This window comes from Phyllostomus hastatus, unplaced genomic scaffold (genome assembly GCF_019186645.2).
Source record: "Phyllostomus hastatus isolate PE091 unplaced genomic scaffold, TTU_PhHast_1.1 phas_scaffold_12, whole genome shotgun sequence".
Taxonomy (NCBI): domain Eukaryota; kingdom Metazoa; phylum Chordata; class Mammalia; order Chiroptera; family Phyllostomidae; genus Phyllostomus; species Phyllostomus hastatus.
Window position 1 is genome coordinate 8,023,116 of NW_025334007.1, and position 16,751 is coordinate 8,039,866.

The 16,751-nt window shown below is 40.1% G+C and overlaps 1 protein-coding gene and 1 pseudogene across 3 annotated transcripts in view; one reads left to right on the plus strand and one right to left on the minus strand.

Moving 5' to 3' along the window:
• POLA1 (DNA polymerase alpha 1, catalytic subunit) overlaps window positions 1-8,213 on the minus strand; it is a 295,619-nt gene extending 287,406 nt beyond the window's left edge. For all 3 annotated transcript variants that reach the window (XM_045855968.1, XM_045855967.1, XM_045855969.1), the window contains exons 1-3: window positions 7,973-8,213; window positions 3,303-3,427; window positions 155-251 (exon numbers count right to left, since the gene is read on the minus strand). In XM_045855968.1, coding sequence (XP_045711924.1) covers window positions 155-251; window positions 3,303-3,427; window positions 7,973-7,997 — 247 coding nt within the window. In that variant the 5' untranslated portion in view covers window positions 7,998-8,213. The remainder of the gene's footprint in view (window positions 1-154; window positions 252-3,302; window positions 3,428-7,972) is intronic.
• Window positions 8,214-13,499: 5,286 nt separating this feature from the next.
• On the plus strand, window positions 13,500-13,851 carry LOC123830120 (annotated as a pseudogene).
• The last annotated feature ends 2,900 nt before the right edge of the window (window positions 13,852-16,751 follow it).

Sequence of the window (16,751 nt, forward strand, 5' to 3'; positions counted from 1 at the left end):
ATGTTCTATTGTTCTGCTGCCACACCCTCAAATACAGTATTTGAGAAAAACCCACACCAACGGTATGATTTGAACAGAGCCTTACACCTGCCCATGCAAAGCAGCACGAAATGCAACTAAGACAGTGTCTGGCAGGCAATTTCTTCCCACGTACCATCATCCACGATCCAGTCATCATCCTGGCGTGCCTGAACCAGCTTCGAATACTGTTCTTCATCAACCTCTTCATAAACGCTTGTGAAGTCCTCAACCTGCCATTATACGAGTTTGAGAAAGCTTCAAATGGAGGGAAAGTGTTAAACAATTCTGATGAAAAAAAAAATTGTCAAAATTGAAACTGGGATGGCAGCCTGAAGGAGTAGCTGCAACCAAATCTTGAGTTCTGACATTCAACACCACTGCAGGGTTTTCCTTAAATAGACATCAATTAGCTTAGTATTCCTTTTAGGTGGGTGTTAACATCAGATATTAAATGATTCCATTAGCATAATACACTTGTCACACCATCAATTACTCATCTACTTCATAAAAAACAAACTGAATTATAGCCAATTCTTCATTAGCTGCTTTGGGGATTATTCACTTATAATTTCTAGACTGGTTTCTCCTGTACTTAGCAAACCTGTAAGGCACGTCACCTCCCTCTCCACTAGGTGATGTTGCCCTGCAAATAAATGATAATTTTGATAACTGTTCAACCAACCAAATATAATTCAAAAGGAAAACCCTCACCCCTCTATCACCCTCCAAAAGTTAGAAAAACACACTCTATATTCCACTGATACACTAGAAATGGTTTTTGAGTGATCCGTTTGAATTGCCAATGGTCCCCCACCATTCTCAGGTCTTGAGACTACACAGAGACAAACACTGAACTCCTGGGAGCAACCTAAGTGTCCATTGATAGACAAACGGATAAACAGATGGTCTAGGTAGACAATGGGATATTATTCAACAATATAAAGGAAATCTTGCCATTTGGGACAACACTGATGGACCTTGAGAATATTTATGTTAAGTGAAATAAGTTAGACAGAGAAAGACAAAAATACCATGATTTCACTTATATGTGGAAATCTACAAAACAAAACCAGACTCATAGATACAGAGAACAGACTGATGGTTACCAGGTGGGGTGGGGTGGGCAAAATGGGTGAAGTGGGCTGAGGTACCAACTTCCAGATATAAAGTAAGTCATGGGGATGTAGTGTACATCTTAGGGGATATAAGCAGTAATATTTTATCAACCTGCTATAGTGACAAATTCAAACAGAGGGTCATTCAAAATGTACACTTACAGGTACATTTCTAGTGTACCTGTAGAATATAGTGCTTTGCTAACTTTTGGAGCGGAGGTGAGGGGGGATATTTTTCCTTTTGAAATATATTTAGTTGAACAGTTATTAGACTTACTGTGATGCTCATTTCATAATGTCTATAAAGTCGAATCACTATGCTGTACACCTGAAACTAATGAAACAGTGTATAATAATTATATTTCAATTAAAAAAAAACCATTGAGCTACTTGGAAAGCAAGTCCAGAGAGTGGCAAGTCCTCCAATCACACAGGCTGTCCGACAGCCAGAGGGCCCGAGCGCCATGAACTATTGGCACGAACAGAGCAGCACAGTTCAAACAACAAACAGACGCATGGCACTGCTGCAGCTGCCATGGTGACAGGCCACCAACCTTCCAGACGAGAATCTGGTGGGCTGGTTAGCAAGAACTCAGAGGTCACTTTAAAAATCTCCCCTCTTCTCTAGAGAATTCTGCCTTATCAGGTAGGGCAGAGGAAACAATTAACTCTACCTGAGGAGATAAAACCCTAGGAAAAAAATACTTGGGACACTAAGCTTTGAGAGCACAATGGGTGGAGCTAATTGGATCCCTGCCACACTTACAAACTACAGGACTAGGCTTAGTTTTTCACCTCCTGTTTAATCTATCCTACAGGGATCACTGGCAAATATTGATTTGGCCTTCCACCATTTGATAACAGAAACTACCTGCCCTACCAAATTAAGTTTCTGACAACCCAGATACAAACCAGTCCAATTAATATTACTGTACTGACCAATTTGGGTTTTTTTTTGGGGGGGGTAATTTTTGTTGGTTGCCATCTATGAGGCATATTTTATCTCTTATTTAAGCAACATACTTACATACTATCACAAAGATACCAGAAAACTATTCTTAAAAATCACTTTGAATAAAAAGTCATTTTGACTTTATCTCTAAAAAACATTGCAACTGCTCAGCATGTCCTCTTAGAGCCATGCAATTAACATCGGTGATTAAAGGGAAATCAGTCACTTTGTGTTAACATCTGAAATGCCCCACAGAACTCCTTTATAGAAGTACCCACATCAAAAATGCCTTACTCCTGCTTCACTGTAATCCTTTAGTAGCCCTTTCCCATGATTGGCTCACTTAACTTGAATGGATGGTGCCAAATGACAAAAATCCTCTTCTGCTTGCTTAATTACCCAGTACACTATGGGCCATGGTTAAACATCATATTCTGAAGCCTGGATTCAAATCAAGCCTCTGCCACTGTGACCTCAGATAGCTCAGCTGCAAAACGCTGTTAATCACAGCATGTAGCTTTATATGGTTGTTGGAAAATTAAGTAAACGAACATATTTGGGAAAGCACTTAGAATAGTGTTAGGGAAAAAAGTACATTAGTTGTCGTTATTTTCTAATATTAATCAATCACTTTCTGGCCCTGAGGCAGTTAAGATACTCGGCAAACGCATTGCAGGTGAAGCTACACAACACGGTGCAGACAGTAGCCACTGTTGTTACCTACAGACCATAAACAGTGGGAAAATAGCCAAAATGTCATGACATTCCATCTTACATCAGGGCACAACAGAAGTAAGGTCCAAGTCCCCATTGCTAGTCTCCTTACAAGTGAAATTAGGAAAAACAGTTCTCTCTGAGGATAAGTAGTGCTTAGCTAGATCGCTCAATACCCTGAGAATGAAGCAAAAGCATCTCTAAGGTCCCCCAACAAAGCAGTGAGACTTAGCAGAGATGCAGTGTGCTTAATCAGGAAAAAAATACAGCTACATTCATTTCAAAATTGTGAAAGCATCTATAAAGGGCTTACAGGAACTTTAAGGGTCAAGTGGTGCTCATAATCTGTAAATCTACCTCATGCCCTTGCCTGTTCAATATTAAGAAATTATTATTACAACGAGCTTGAAACACATGCAAAGGTGAACTAGCTACGGGCTATGAATTAGATGAAGCACAGGAGGGGAAAAAAAAAAAAAAACAGAAAAATGGTTACTTACTTCATATTTGTACCTCTCACCAGCTTTAGCCTTTTTCAGTCTCTCTAGAGCTTCCTGGCGCCCTTTCTTTGCTTTCTTTTCTCGCCGGGATCGAGAAGCTACAAAACTTCCTGAATCTGACACAGCTGGGGGGGAAGCCAACAGGAAATGTTACAAAATTGTCAGCCATCTTCCCTCAAAAACAAAGAAACACTTCTAGCCAGCAGTAAAACAGTTTCAATATTATACAAATGATAATATTATAACGTAAGTAGTTCACAAAGTTCATGGCTGAAGTCTGCAGCTCCTGTGACTCTTCAGAAATTTTCTGATACAGTTGAAACAACGGAAGCAACTGTTAAATTTTTTTCCCTCCAAAAAGAGAAAAAACTCCAGATTCAATTCTTGTGTCCTAGAGACGCTAGAGAAGCGAGACCAGCTGTTAGTCCATATCCTTTCCATTAGAAATGAGGGGCCTAGTAGAGTTATAAAAGAGTTGAATTCTATTAGTCAACATTCAACACACCTTAAGGAGCACCTGCTCTTTGCAAAGAGCAGACACAAAGATCAAAAAGGTATGATCCCCATACTCAGAGAATTTAAAATGTAAAATAGGAGATTAGGAGCAACTAACGCTAAAACAATCTTTAGAAGTCATGCATGGCCTAAGAGAGGTTCAGGTGAACTACCTGGAATTTCAAAGGGGATAAATTGAGGGTTGTGAGAATTTAACAAATATAATTCTGAAAAGGTTCTTGATTCTTTCACTGATTTCCAGGCCTCACCTACTTAGTTATGACATAATATGATGATAAGGACAAATTACAAAGGTTAAAATGTTTTGTCAAAAACTACTGAAATGCCAAAGGGCTTCTGTGTTCATTTACTCAGCTTTTGAATTGTTCATGCTTTTGGTCATTATAAACTGATGTCACACACATACTGAAAAAATTTCATGCACAAAATTAAGACCTTCATATACCAGCTGATGAATAACCAAGCCAAGTGAGACAGCTGCCAGCCATGAGTTTAGGCTCAGCATGTTTGCCATCTACACCTGTGAAATTGAGTATTTTATTCTATTTGGTGCTAATTATTCTATAAAAAGGAATAGGCACAGAAAAGGAAAAGTATTATTAAGAGGTATCCTAAAAGCGCCAACCCCACGGCAACATCCTTAACAACATTAAGCGGTTTGACTAAGAGTCTGACTGAAATAGAAGATGCAATTTCAAGATCATGTACCAAATGCTGGAAAAAAAAAAAAACTACTGAAAACTGTATCTCAAAAGTGAAGCATAATTAGAGATCTTATTTCTTTTAGCTTCCTGGAAATGGAATCTCTTTCTAACATCGCAGTCTATTGTTTGACTTTCACATTTGACTTTTAAATCCATTTTGAGAAAGGCATTAAGTAAAAATTAAGGAATGCAGGTACTTAATGATGACAGTCACAAAATCTTGGGTGCCACTCCAGTATTTTAAAAAATCATAAGCAGGTCTATATGAAACGGTTTCGGAGATTACTAAATATGACCACTACAAGTGAAAAGTAGGCCTCAATGGATTCCCTTCAAGACTCTCTTGACTCCTCTAGATTAACTTGACAAAATCGATAGTCTACAAAAAGCTTACTCCACAGGCAACAATGCGCCCTCTGCCGTGCTTAGGGTGCAATTACAACTATGAAAGGGTTGCCTGTCCTCAAAATGCTCACAGTCAAGTAAAGCAAAAGGACTTGGGGCCCCACCATCACATAAACAGGGTGCCATATAAGAGGTAAGGACGTGGTACTGAGGAAACTAAAAAACAGCTGTTAATTGTGCCTGGGAAATCAGGAAAGGCTTCGCAGGAAAAGTTTTCCAACACAGACCCAGAAAGAGGAATAGAATTGCACTATCAGAACACAGGGTAAAAAGTGGTGCAAGCAGAGGAAAAGGCATGAGCCAAATTACAAAGGGATGAAAATGCAAGGTGTATTCAGGAACCGAAAGAAAATCAGTGCGAAAGGTAAGACATGAGAGTGTAGAGTGAGTGGGAGAATGGGAGATTAGGTAGAAGCAGCACAGCCCAGCCCTGCCACTTACTGGACCACATGAGACCATCGGCTGACCTCTCTGAGCTGCAATGGCCAGCTGTCTTGCTATTGTTTAAGCTACCCAGCATCTGAACCTGTTTGTGAAACTTCCCTCATGTAAGTCTTGACGGGACACAGAGGCCACGTCCTACTACAGAAATTGAAAAGGCAGATGCTCTTTCCCAGACACCCCTACAGCTAGGGCATGGGCATATAAAATAGGCGCTACCAATTAAGAACACCTGTTCGGACTTTAAATCAGAAGCTAGTGGCAAAAGGAAAGGGGGTAGGCTAAGGAAAGAGACTGTAAGTAGCAACAGCTGCAGGATTTAGGAACTGGGGCAAAAGTGTCAGCACTGGTAACCAGAGCTGTAACTACAATGTTAACAAGCAATAACCTCAAGTATTTGCCCAGTGTTGGCAAGGATCTCCTCACTAGACCAGCTTTTGTGACAGGACTTTAATCACTATTCTTGGCTAAGCAGCCCCAGGCGGACTCTCCAGTCCTCCTGGAGTTTCTGTGAACACAATATCCTAATAAATTCCTTTTCTGTTTAAATTAGCTAGACTTCACGAATGGAAAATAACTGGCAATAGCTTGCTGTGTTATTTCTTTTATGTTTGTATTTTCTACTTTTTTTCATTTTCAATGGTCAATAAAATTGTGTTTAAAAAATTAGCTCGAGTTGGTTGCTGTATCTAACCCTAAGGACTCAGACTAATGCAGAGTCTCAGGGTCCACATCTGTGAAATGGGGATAATTATGTCTGCTTCATAAAGTTGTTAAGGATTAAATGAAGATACTTGGCTTTGTACTCAGCAATATAAGAGAAGTTCATTTAATGTTTGTATGTATATAGATGCAGGGTAGTCACACACACCACACTCAGCAGTACCATGGTCTAATATCTAGAAAACAAAGATAAAGCAAAGCAGTTTTCTCAGGGAAGCCTCGAATATAGTACTGCATATAATTAGAGGTGTTTACGATCTCAACTCCATGAAGACAAAAAACACATCCAGCTTTACCTACCACTGTAACACCAGAGCTTAGCAGAATGCCTTTGCCTAGTAGGTACATAATAAACATTTGCTGAATGAACAAATGAATGAACTACTGTACATGCTTTATTTAATCATTAAATTCTCCCAGATCCCTTTTCATACATAACAGCTAGTTATAGACTTTTCAACTTTTCATTGCCATTGTCAAGGTACCCCACCTAATACTTAAGGAGGAAAAAAGGCCTAGATTTTCCTTTCTGGAATGCCTCCAATGCTTCACATAGTAAGTTAGCAAAAAACAATAAGCATGGAAAAAATCCAGTTACAGAACTTTAAATGTTTGGTTCCAAATTACCATCTTAAGCATCACCATCCTCCCCAAAAGCAGACAGACACTAGCCTGCAACAGTCTTTCAGGTACCAATCTTTAGTCTGCTCTCAAGGAAAAATTCCAGTCACAAGTCTCCAGCAACACCTAACACCATGCCTTATGAGGGCTGGGTCTCAAGACTGCACAGTATCTTCCAGAGTGATTTATTGATGTTCACAGATGTTGTAGTTTTTAGTGTGAAGAAACAGCTTGGTGGCAAATCACTGATATAGGGCTGCAAAGGCTGTTCCTGTACTCACATTTGCAATCCAGGCTATTGACTCTCCAAATTGTCTTAAAAGACGAAGGGCTAGAAGAAAAAATTGAAGCCTCTGCCTCACCACTAGGTGAATGCAAAGGAAGCTGATTACCTGTAGGTATCAAGTTCTCATTAATGGTGATGCACTTTAAGTGACAAGAGATGTGACGCTGCAACTAAGAAAGTGATGCATCTGATTTTAAGTCAGAAGCTCGTTAAAATCACACTTTAGTTGAACACTGTTCAATCAGAAATCAGACAGACCCACTTGCATTTTTGTATCCTATTTTTTGGAAATAAAATATTACCAGTGCAAAAGAAGTGATACAAGACATCTAAAATGCTGAGGAACTGATACATTTTTTAAAAGCTTCATCAGAAATGACTACATTGTGAACGCTATTTCTCTGCAATACTTGAAGAACTTCCCATAGAATTTGAAAAAAAAAAAAATGTTACGGAGAAAGTAGAAACCCACTATCTACAAAGACAAAGTGTATCCATATCTTCTGGTGACAGCTCGTAAAACAATTTTCTACAAACCGGATGACACACTTCCCAGCCCTCAAGCGCACACTTGTACTGATAGCAGAGTAAAGCCTTTCGTCAAAACTGCCCCCCGGGCAGAGGCTTTACGAGCGTGGCCAGCAAGTGCGACCTGACTCACCAAAGGTGAAAAAAAAAAAAAAAAGCAGGCTAGTGCGGAGACCCGCAGTGCTGGAAGTGAGGCAGTCTCCCAGACAAAAAAACCCTCAGGGGGCATTCCAGGAGTAAAGGGCCCTGCAGGAATGACCCGTCTGGTGCCCTACAAGTCCCCGCCCTGGGCAACCAAGGTCTGCGCCAAACAGACCCGCAGGGAGTCCCCGCCGCTCGACTGCCTTGTGAAAAATAAAAGAAACCCACTCCCTAGTCCACACCACCCACAATTCTGCCACTGTCCCCGCAGTCCCAACCCGGGATCCCACGTGGCCCCAGCTCACAGTCGTCGCCGTGCACAGGCGCCATGGTCCGGAGTCTCTCGATTCCGCGCCAATCAACCCGAAAGTGGAGCGGGGGTAGATACGGGCGCCAGCCTAAAAGCCAATCAGAGGCTCCTGAGTCTGCGGACTTCCGCCCGGAAAGCCCCTGACGTGAAGTGCAGAGCAGTGCTCCGCCCCAGGTCTTCCCGCGGGCGCGCGTTTAAGGACCTGAAATTGACCCCTGAGGAGAAAAAGCTCTACGAGAACCGAGGCCCAAGAGTGTAATAAAAAGCGGTCGGGCCCTACAAAAGAGCTGCGTGGAAATTCGCTGCGCAGGCGCACCCACAGAGATGGAAAAATATGTGGGTGCTTTGCAGTAGGGAGTCTCTGGTTCTGAGAGGTGATTTTCGTGGAAAAGAGAAGCGGGCGGGTAGTAGGATGGTTGTGGGGGCACCGTTTTCCGCAGAGCTTGGCAAAGCGACCGCCTCCTGCTGCGCACCCTTAATTGTGGCCTGATACTTTGTTTCTCAAAGTGCGAACACAGTCGCTGTGTGATAGGTACGACCGCATAAAGGTATGTGCGCCCATCTTAGCCAAAATACCGAAAGTAGCATCACCAATACGGGGCAATCAATCATATGCCTCCTGATGCGATGCGTTTGGAAAAAGGAACATCACCTATGTAAGTCTTCCCAAGAACTGTTTAACCTGAATCTGTCCATGAAGAAATAACGATGTATCCGAAGTATAAGGCAATCTGTAAGACAACCGGCCTACACTACTGCAAAATGTCAATGTTATTAAAGACAAAAAGGCCATTATATTCTTGTGTGTGGCACAAAACATGCAAAGTCGGCATCTCATTTATTGTTTAACAAACAATAAGAACAGAGACATCTGCATGTATATCTTAGTAAGAGAACATAATTAAACCAAGAACTTAGAATGAGAACAATCTTTGAGTACCATTTTACGTAGAAGTAACTTTAGCCATCACGGCAAATGTATCTGAATCCTTTTCTCGAACCCACTAATGTACAATGTATCTCGCACCATCCCCTAGAGAACAATGTTAGATCCATGCCCTCAAGTGATTCAACATGAATTACTGACCAATGGGCAAGTCTTTTGTGATAGCAAGCCATGGATCCTAACATAAATATGCAGTGTCATCATGAATAAAACCTATCCCAGTGACAAATAGCTATACTAATGCTTCAGAACCTTGTAAACCAGCAGCCTGAACTCACCCTTGGGAATGCAAAACCAGAATTCATCTGGGAATTATTAAAGAAAGGTACTGGAGCAAAGTTAAGAAAGAATTACAAGTTAGAACACTCATCATACAGTCAGTCACAGTGAATTTTAGCCAAGGATGGCAGCATGAGGGTTTCTTAATCTACATATGGCCATAAAGTTTATAGAGTTTAGAGCAGTCATTCTATGACGTTAAGAGCAGTAGTTCTCAACTTTGACTGCACATTAGAATGATAGGAGCAGTTTTCCAAAATTCCAGTGCCCTCCCCAAAGACTTATTAAATCATAACTTCTTAGGATGGCATCCCAATATAGGATTCCAACGTGTAGCCAAAGTCGAGAACAAGGGGTCTAGGCAAGGAATTGCTAACCCTGTTAAAGTCATCTGCACGATGGCTAACCTGGACATAAACATCAGGCTGAACAATACTGGTCACATATACCCCTCTTTCCATGAGAAAGGAGGACTCATCTCCCTCCTATTCTAAAGACTTTCATTCTTTAACATCTTTTTTAAATTTTTTTAAAGATTTTATTTATTTATTTTTAGACAAAGGGGAAGGGAAGGAAAAAGAGAGGGACAGAAATATCAATGTGTGGTTGCCTCTTGTGAACCCCCTACTGGGGACCTGGCCCTTAACTCAGGCATATGCCCTGACTGGGAATTCAACCAACATCCCTTTGGTTCACAGCCAGTGCTCCATCCACTGAGCTACACCAGCCACAGTTCACTCTTTAATATCTTACGGCATTTGGTATTGTAGCTTTCTATGAATTGAATGATATCTGGGTTACCTAAAAGACTCTTATGTAAGGTCAGCACTACTTCAAAAGATCATCCTGAAAACAATAGGTGTTCAAAAGTGGGAGAGAGGCATGTCTCCTAGATCAGATATTACTAGCTAGGTAAGTCTGCTAAAAAGTTACACGTGTGTATATCTTGGTTGACCTTTGCTTTCATTTGCTTCCCTTAGCATAAATAATCAATGACTTACTATGTTATATCTATGTCTTTAATACAATGGGCATGTTTCTAAGAATTCCTGTCAATATTTACTTTTTTTTACATTTCATAGTCCACCCTACATTTTTTTAAAGATTTTATTTATTTTTAGAGAAGGGAAGGGAGGGAGAAAGAGAGGGAGAGAAGCATCAGTGTGTGGTTGCCTCTCACACGCCTCCTACTGGGGACCTAGCCTGCAACCCAGGCATGTGCCCTGAGTGGGAACTGCACCCAAGACCCTATGATTCTCAGGCTGGCACTTAATCCACTGAGTCACACCCTACAGGGCCCACCCTACATTTTTAAACTAAACTTTTAATTTTGAGATAGTTGTAAATTCACATGCAGTTATGAAAAAGAATACAGAAAAATGTATCCTTGTATCCTTTACCCAGTGTCTCTTGATGGTAACATATTGCAAAACTGTAATACCATATCACAACCAGGATACTGATATTGACACAGTCAAGATACAGTACACTTCCATCTCTAAGGAACCTTTATGCTACCCTTATACAGCCACACCTGTTCCCCTCCTGCTCGACTCCCTCATCCTTAACCACTGGCAACCACTTATCTGCTCTCTACTTCTATAATTTGTGTGTAGGTCTTTGTATGGACATGTTTCATTTCTCTTAGGTTAATAATTAGGAGTGGAATTTCTGTGTCATCAGGTGTTTAAATTTAAAATAAACTGCCAAGCTGTTTTTCCAAAGTGGCTGTGCTATTTTACATTCCCATCAGCAAAGTCTGAGAGATCCAGTTGTTCTGCATCCTCAGCAGTACTATCAGTTTTTATTTTAATGTTCATTCTACTGGTTATGTATTAGTATCTCATTACGAGCTTTAAACTCCCACTTCCGGGATGACTAATGATGTTGAGTATCTTTTATGTGATTATTGACCATTTGCAACTGTTTTTATTTGTTCTTTGTTTCTCTTTGTTCCTTGTTTCTTTTTTCTTTTCTCTAGTTGTTGTTTTTCAATTACAGTTTACATTCAGTATTATTTTATATTAGTTTCAGGTGTCCAGCATAGTGGTTAGACAATCATATCCTTTACAAATTGTTCCCCTGATATTTCAAGTACCCACCTGACACCATACATAGTTATTACAATATTACTATATTCCCTATGTTGTACTTACCACTTCTCTGGTTTTGATGGAGTATTTTATATGATTACATGTTATCTCCTCTTTTGGCATATCATTTATACTTCTTTTTTAAAAAAAACTTTTTTAGTGATTGACCTAGGGTTTACAATATACATTTTGCCCATTTTCTAAAATTGAGTTATTTGTCCTGTTATTAAATTATAAGGATTTTTATACATCCTAAATAAAAATTCTTTATAAAATATGTGTTTTGCAATTATTATCTCTCAGTATTTTGTGTACCTTTTCATTTTCTTAACTGCATCTTTTGAAGACCAAAGTTATTATTTTTTATGTAATTCAACATATCCATTTTTTCCTTTATGTTTCATACTGTGTATCCTATCTAAGAAATCTTTGCCTAATCCAAGGTTACAAACATTTTCTTCTATGTTTCATTCTAGAAATCTTACAGCTTTTACATTCAGGTCCATGATCCATTTCATGTTAATTTTTGTATGTAGTGTAAGATAAGTACTGAGGTTCTCTTTTTTACTTATAGATATCCAGGTGTTCTGGCTTCACTTTTAAAAATTTTTAATTATGGTAAAATACACACAATGTAAAATTTACCATCTTAATCATTTTAAGTAGTGTTAAGTACATCCATGTTGTTGTACAATTGATCTCCAGAACTTTTGCATGATCTCAGAATAAAACTTTATGCCCATTTAACAGTAACTGCCCTGGCCACTGGCAACCACTATTCTACTTCCTGTCTTTTTTTTTTTTAAGATTTTATTTATTTATTTTTAGGGAGGGAAGGGGGCGGGAGAGAGAGAGAGAGAGAGAGAGAGAGTCATCAATGTGCGGTTGCTGGGGGTTATGGCCTGCAACCCAGGAATGTACCCTGGCTGGGAATCGAACCTGGGACACTTTGGTTCCCAGCCGGCGCTCAATCCACTGAGCTACGCCAGCCAGGGCTTACTTCCTGTCTTTATGAATTTGACTATTCTAGGTGCCTCATATAAGTGGAATCACATAGTGTGTGTGTGTGTGTGTGTGTGTGTGTGTGTGTGTGTCTGGCTTATTTCACTTAGCATAATGTCTTCAAGGTTCATCCATGTTGTAACATGTCAGAATTTCCTTTTTAAGGCTGAAAAATATGTTATTGTATATACTTACCACGTTTTGTTTATCTATTCATCTATCAAAGGACACGAGAGTTGCTTCTTGCTTTTGGCTATTTTGAAAAATGCTGCAATGAATGGCATGTTCTTTTTAAAGGCATTTTTTTAACCATTGAATTGGCACTTTTATCAAAAATCAATCCATCATATATATGGGGGTCTATTTCTGGATTTTCTACTTTGCTCCATTTATCCATAATACCTCTATACTAATGGCACTATCATACTATCTTGAGTACAGTAGCTTTATAGTAAGTTTTAAAATCAGGGAGTCTGAGTTTCCAACATTGTTCTTTTTTTTCAAAATTTTTCTAATTCAACTCTTTTGCATTTCCATGTCATTTTTTAGAACCAGGTAGTCAATATCTACCAAAAAGCTTTCTGTGATTTTGACTGGGTTTTTATTGAATCTATAGATTAATTTCAAGAAAATAGATCTTTTTTTTAACAATTTTGAGTCTTCCAATCTATGGCCACAGTATATTTTTCCCTTTTTGTATGTTTCCTTTAATTTTTCTCAGCAGTCTTTTAAGTTTTCACTGGACATAAGTTCCACATGTTAAGTTTATCTTTTTTGTTTTCATGCTGCTTTGAATTGATATTTTTTTAAATTTTATTTTCCAACTGTTTGTTGCCATCTAAGATTTTAATGCCAGCCCAAAACAGATGACCGTCTCTCTCTTCACTCAACTAGGGCAGGTGGCACAACTGTGGGAACATAATTTTCTTTCTTTGGCATTTCTGCTGAATTGTCATTTATGCAGGGAGGGGTTCAGCACACTACTACTGACCCACCCAACATTTTGTTTTCCTTTGGAGCCTGGCATGGAGCAAAGCAAACCATTTCTAAATTGGTGTCTTGGTTTCAATTCCAAAACCCTGCCACAAAGTTCCCTAGCTACCTAGATTTATTTCAAGACATTAGAGTTCAGCCTTTGTGATTACCCAGCCATCTTGGCTGCTGTGCTTGGTAGGGGTCCTTCCCACACCTAAGGCAGGGAGATGGTGGCCACAAAGAAAACAAAAAACTTGCTGGAGTCGATCAACTCTAGGTTCCAACTTATTAGGAAAAGAAAGTAGCAAGTGTGTGTTGGGGTACAAGCAGACTCAGAAGGTGATCAGACAAGGCAAAGCCAATCTGGTTATCCTCGCCAACAATGGTCCAGCCCTGAGGAAATCTGAAATAGAGGACAATGCCCTGTCAGCTAAGACTGGTGCCCATCACTACTGTGGCAACAATATTGAATTGGGCACAGCATGTGGAAAATACGACAGAGTGTGCACACTGGCTATCATTGATCCAGGTGATTCTGATATCATTAGAAGCATGTCAGAACAGACTGGTGAAAAGTAAATCGTGCAGAATTTTTCTTTAATAAAACTAGCCAGCGCTTGGTTTAAAAAAAACAAACAGACATTAGAGTTCATTTTCTTCAGTCAAAACTTTGGAAACACTATTTGTTGCTCTTTTTTCTCCATAGACTTTCGTGGGACGTCTAAGTATGTTTCTCTTATAATCACCAATTTATTCAGATGCATTATCCACAGTCAGGAATATTTGGAGGTGGAGAAGTTCTTAGAAATCCTTCAACTTCTGGACCCTCCCGCAAAATAACTTCTTCAAGATTCACAGTTGAAGGTAAAGATACCCTTTTGCCCTAGTTGGTAAGAGAATGGAAGAGGAAAGGGAGAAGAAAGGACAACAAACCAGGTTCTCTGGTCAAGCATAGAAATTTTGCATCATGAAAGGGCTTCTGGCAAATAGCAAAAAGCCATGGGAAAGACATAGTAAAAATTACAAAATATATCATAAGCCCTGGCTGGGTAGCTCAGTTGGTTAGAGCATCATCCTACCATGTCAAGATTACAGGTTCACCCCGCAGCAAGGCACATACAAGAAGCAACCAATGAATGCGTAAATATGTAGAACAACAAATTGATGTTTTGCATACTCTCTTCCTCCTTCTCTAATAATCAGTAAATAAATAACATTTTTAAAAACTATATACATATCATGTTCAGGTTTTCTCCAAGTCAGTTATACATCTGGCAAAATGTCAGTTTTTCTGTTAGGGAAAAAAATGTCTGCAAAACCCTAGCAATCCATTAAAATAATTGTTATGGGATGAGGGGAAGAAAACAATTTCTGAGTTACTTGACTTATCACCCTTACATCGTAGAGAAGTTTTGTTAATGGCCCAATGGATGAACAAATGTATGTCTTTGCTCGGAGCTTGGTTCTTTCAGAGTGTTTCTGCAAATTAAAACTCTTGTGTGTCTAAAAAGAAAGCTAATACATTCCAATGATCCTTGTCCCCTACAGTTTCTCAATGCATCTATTTTTGTTTGACACCAGCTCTTCTCCCGGATCCAAATTCCATCTTCAGCATTACTGATCTGCCCCCAGGCCTTTCAGGAATACCTCTCGCTGTCAAATCAGATTGCTTTGCTTTCTGCTACTCTCCTAGCCAATCAAAGCCAAATTAAACAGGAAGAAAATCATGCAGCTTTGACACCAAAATTTTTAATAAAATATTTACTGAGCATTTATACATGCCAGGCCCTCTTCTGGGCAGTAGGGGTATCAGCAGTGAAGCCAAGTGCCTGCCCCTGAGAGGCGTAGATAATAAACCAATAAGCATAACGTGCCCCTGGGAGATGGGTATGAAGTAAGACAAAGCACAGGCAGCGGGAATAGAGGATAAGTTAGAGGTGGTAAAATAAATTGTTAAAGACAGGGAAATAGTCAATTTAATAGCACTTCATATAATGATTTGTAATCCCATGAAGGCTGGCACTGCTGTAATTGCCTTTATTTTTTCACCTGGTTGAGGGCTTGACACAAAGTAGATGCTCAATAAATCCACTGGCCACAGTTAATATGCAAAAGACCTAAACTCTACACTTGAATTTGAATATGGCCCCAGAAGCAGGCTGAGGACATTTGGGCAGCAAATTCCAAAGTATTCTAGAAGGGTAGGTGAAGAGCTCCAGGACTTCATGTGGGGGTCCCCATGGCCACATGGACTCCTCAGAAGAGGAGAGCCAAAACAAGGCCCTCTTAAATACCGCAGTCAAGGCAATGATTCAGGGTATACCCTGCCCACCAGTGAGGTACTAGGAAGGTCAACAGAATGCTGCCAAGGAATTCATGCAAAAGGAGGGTTGTTTTACCTGTCCTGGAGCTGATGCCTAGTTGACCATCTATGCCTCCTGACACTGAACACCTCCTGGGCCATGAGGATACTCATCCCGCAAATTCCTGTGATGAGGCTGACACAGTTTGCTTCCCCAACAACCCTTTTTTCTCTTGAGGGTCAGGGGCTGCAAGGGCTCACCACAGACTTGGAGAATAGGGGCTGAAATCCAACCCTCCCTCTGCTCACCAAGTGGGGCTGCTTTAGTCCAGAGGAACACCTTTTTCAAATTCACACATGGTGCCATAAAGAGTAGCTGAAATCTGCTGCGGATCTATTTCCAACTCTGTGGGCCTGCATGACTAGGCTGCACCCACTGACAACCCTCAGAGCTCTGGAGCACCCCATGTGGTAGACCACAGGCAATTGTTCAGAGGGATCCCCTGAGACCTTTTCATTCATGAGACTCAAAAACAGAGAAGACCCCAGAAAACCACCACCAAGTGTTCAGGTAATAGACACCTTCATAATCCAAGGGTAAATGGCTTAATTTATTGACCTGACTAGGTCTGTGATACGAATACAGTATGGAATTGGTAGTCCTGTATCAGTTCTATTTCCTGGACAGAATTAATCGAAACCTATTCCCTCAACTTTCTCGTGGTCATGAGAAATAATTGTGTGCTCTAGGCAGGAATTAACTGAGGAAATAGATTGGCTGTGATTCTTCTTTTGAATATGAGACAGAAGCTTGGAAATATAATCAAATGCACTGTTCTTCTATGAAATGACAACAAGAGGCAATTTTAAAACAAGCCTCTTGTGAACCATTGGGCTTTGACAACACAACAGTGATTTTTCCATTACTGAGAAGAACAAACCAATGCAAATAGAGGTGGATGATGTCTTCCTGACAGCTGAACTAGGCTTCACTTTAGTTTCAGAGAAACCTGCCATTCGAGTTGATCTGTACCACATCAAGTTAGGGCATCATTTCAATGGACCCAGTGAATCACTCTGGATGCAATAAAGTATCCAGGACGTGTTTTTTTTTTCCTTCTAGCTTACTATCTAGAACCCACTCCTATAATGTGGCTTACCTCTGATGGCCGATCCC